The sequence below is a fragment of the Neovison vison genome, chromosome 5, assembly GCF_020171115.1.
Source record: "Neovison vison isolate M4711 chromosome 5, ASM_NN_V1, whole genome shotgun sequence".
NCBI classification, from domain to species: Eukaryota; Metazoa; Chordata; class Mammalia; order Carnivora; family Mustelidae; genus Neogale; species Neogale vison.
Window position 1 is genome coordinate 91,268,163 of NC_058095.1, and position 3,841 is coordinate 91,272,003.

General features: G+C 43.3%; 1 protein-coding gene across 1 annotated transcript; it reads right to left on the minus strand.

Annotated features, from left to right (window-relative positions):
* Window positions 1-846: 846 nt before the first annotated feature.
* On the minus strand, window positions 847-2,177 carry LOC122906974 (proliferation-associated protein 2G4-like). Its single transcript, XM_044249499.1, is given in 2 exon segments — window positions 847-1,766; window positions 1,769-2,177. Coding segments are annotated over 2 exon segments (1,176 nt in total). The 3' UTR covers window positions 847-999.
* Between the last annotated feature and the right edge of the window lie 1,664 nt (window positions 2,178-3,841).

Sequence of the window (3,841 nt, forward strand, 5' to 3'; positions counted from 1 at the left end):
ATTTGTAACTTCGCTGATTAAACATCTTTGCAATTGAAGTCTAGGACTTTTGTTCCCTGCTTTCTTTGGTACATAAGACTTTGGAGTGTGACTCATGACTCATCAGTTGACGTTGTGATGCATTTTTAGAAACAAAGAATGCAACAGCAGATTTCCCTTAAGCAGCAGGAGTGGAAGTGAATACAAGAAAATTCAGATGCACCTATCTTTGTGGGTGTTATTACAGTTGTATGTCATCTTGATTCTTGGAAGTGTGTTACAACATTGGGCATTTCAATGAGTTTGAATAGAATAGGCATAAACTGTGTATGTGTCTTGCAGCAGAATTCTTACATTTTTATTATGTGGTAACCGCATTTCTCCTATTTTTACGGTATGAACTCACTTTGCAGATAATACAATACATGAAACAAGATGGGATAGGGAGGGAGACAAACCACAATACTTAATATTTAAGCTTGTGTTTTACTTATTTTTGAAACGAGACAATGAGGAAAAAGCATCTTGGGCACACCACTTCACTTTTAGTACTCCATAATTTTGTTATTTCTGATGACAATGTCTGGTTGGCTTACTTTGCTTTTTAATTTTAGCCGTGTATAATCCTAGCCAAGCTGGCTATGTTCTACTTTATTTCCCTTGGTATATGCTTCTACCATGGTATACTTCAATACATTTTAAAGTCAGCCTGTGCAGGGGCGCCTGGTGGGCTCATTTGGAAGAGCATGTGACAATTTTTTTTTTGACTCATGATTTTATTATTCAATTTCTATTTTCTATTTAAAGTAGTCTTCAGTGGTTGGGAAGCCTGGCCTCCCAAGACCAGAGTCAGTTGGAGCTGGTTGTTGTTGGAAGGGTTGGGGTGGGGACAGGAATGGGGGCAGGGAGACCCTGCTCTGTTGGCGGTCCTGGGTGAAGACTAACTGCACTTCACAGAGCCTGGGGTGTGGTGGGAGGGGGGTGAGGCAGGAGCAGCAAGCTGGGGAGATGGGACCCACCTCACTCCCCAGCTTCATTCTCTTCTAATGTTTCCCCACTGGTGGCATTCTCTGCAGTCTTGGAGGCCTTCTTTTTTTTCTTTTTCTGGGTTTTCCAACTTGCAGAACTCTGGAGGAGGGCCTTTAGCTCTGCATCTTGGACCTCCATCTCAGACTTGTAGAGGTCAGGTTCAAAGGGACCACTGGTTATCCGCATGGGGCCACTGGGCATGAGCAGGACTGTAAATTTAAACTGGGCAACAAATTCACCCTCCTCATAGAGAACATTAAATGGCTGCAGCAGTTCATGTTTGGCGCACTCCACCACACCCATGCGGGCCTTCTTCTCATCTTCAAATGCTCTTAAAGTAAATGGCATGGCATCAAAACACCTTTCAACCTCACTGAAGAAGGCACCTGAAGTATTCATTTTCAGGCCATACTGTTTAGAAGGGTCTCGTTTGTAAATGGTTGTTCTCTGTCCCACATCCTTGGCCTTGCCCTCTCCTGAGCTGACAAGAACATCCACGGCATATACTTCATGTACCTCAAATTCAGCTTTTTCATGGTCCTTCTGCTGGTCTGTGGGATTCTGGATAATTGTTTTCTCTCCATCGATGACATGCTGCTTCAACTGATGAGACAACATACCTTCTATTGGTGTGCAATTAAACGAGTGGACAACCTTGTTCCAGGTTTCTGTCTCTTGTGTGTTCTGGTTTCCAGGTTTGACCAGGCACAGGGCAGCTTCAGCACAAAGGTGAGCTGCCTTAATGACATCTGTTTTCCGCCTGTTACTTGGGTCCCCTGAGCTACGTCAACCACAAAAGTGTGAGCCACATTAGCGATGAAGCCATCCACATGGACCCCATGGTCAATTTTTACCAAGTCACCTTCCTTGAGAATATAGTCCTGGTCGCTCTTCAAAGGGGAGAAGTGACATACACAGTTATTTACTGAAATGCTGGTGGGAAAGGCAATAGCTTTTTTCATTTCTTTTTCTTTCTTGAAAATGTTCCCTGTCTCTTCCATAATCATGGCGTCACCTTCCTCACACAGGCTCGGCACCGACACACCTGAGCAGGATGCTTCCACCAAAGACCGAAGTACCCGGTTGGCGATGTCGCCCCCCATCTTCTACTGGGTCCCGACCAGGTCCTCGGCAATAGTTTGCTCCTGCTGCTGGGCCTCGCCCGACATCTTCCCACCACCACCACCGCCGCCGCAACCTCGTTCCCCCTGAGCCGCGCCTCTGCCTCCCTTCCAGCCGCAGGCTGGCCCCTTCCATCCGCCAGGAGAGCGCGAGCAAAAGCGCGAGCTAGCAGGGGAGCAGGCGGGCGGGCCGAGCATGGGACTCTTGATATCGGGTTCGTTTGAGCTTAAAAATAAGTGACTCTTAATCTCACGAAACAAACTGTGGGTTGCTGGGGGGAGGGGGTTTGGGAGAAGGGGGGTAGGGTTATGGACATTGGGGAGGGTATGTGCTTTTGGGTAAAATGGAAGGGGAGATGAACCATGAGAGACTATGGACTCTGAAAAACAATCTGAGGGGTTTGAAGTGTCAGGGGGGTGGGAGGTTGGGGTACCAGGTGGTGGGTATTATAGAGGGCACAGCTTGCATGGAGCACTGGGTGTGGTGAAAAAATAATGAATACTGTTTTTCTGAAAATAAATAAATTGGAAAAAAAAAGAAAATAAATAAATAAACAAATTAAAAAAAGAAAAAACCTCAATCTGCACAAATAGATATTTTATGAAAAACAAGCCTCAGAATTATGTCCCAGTCACAGTTCCTTCAGAGTTGACTACTGTTGGTTTTTGGTATATCCCTCTAGACATATTTTGTGCATAAAATAAACTCGTGTGTATCCGTACAGACAGATGCTTTAAAATACATACTGTTCTTGGGATGCCTTCATGACTTAGTCTCTTGATGTCTGACTCTTGATTTCAGCTCAGGTCTCAATCTCAGACAAAGTGAGTGCATACCTGAGTTCAAGCCCCTTGGATTAAAAATACTAATAAATATGGGGCCCCTCAGTGGGTTAAAGCCTCTGCCTTCAGCTTGGGTCATGGTCTCAGGGTCCTGGGATCAAGCCCCATATCGGGCTTTCTGCTCAGCAGGGAGCCTGCTTCCCTTCTCTCTCTGCCTGCTTGTGATCTCTCTCTTTCAAAATAAATAAATAAAATCCTTTAAAAAATACTAATAACTAAACACACATATACTCTTCTGTACCTTGATTTACATTAGCTCAAAATTTGTTTTAATTTGGTCTTCTTTTTGAAATTCAGTTTTTAATTTGGTTGCTGATATCACTAAGGTAATTGTATTACCTTAAAAAGTGTTTATCTCTTGAAGAACATGTATTACCACATACGGTTTTCTCAGCTGGTTACAATTATAGAAAAAAGGATTATCTGACTTTTTTTTTAACTATAAATCATGACCTTGTTGTTTTTGCTTTTTTAAAGGGATAGCTAAACATAATAAAAATTTAATCATCTCAATAACTTTTTTACTAGGTTCCTGTGATCTGGCAAATACAGTACAACCATGGAAGAATATCTATTTAGTTCATTTTAAATTTTGCTAAACACTTTGGTTATTAGGGAATATTATAGTACAAATTGCACGGATTTAATAATTATTTAACAAATCTGCTTGCTCGTCAGAAATGTCTTGGTGGGGGTGCCTGGGTGGCTCAGTTGGTTGGGTGTCTGCCTTCAGCTCAGCTCATTATCTCAGGGTCCTGGGGTCAGGACCTGTGTCTGGTTCCCTGCTTAGCAGGGAGCCTGCCTGTGCCTGCTGCTCTGCCTACTTGTGCTCTCTATTTTTTTTCTAAGATAAAATCTTAAAAAAAAAA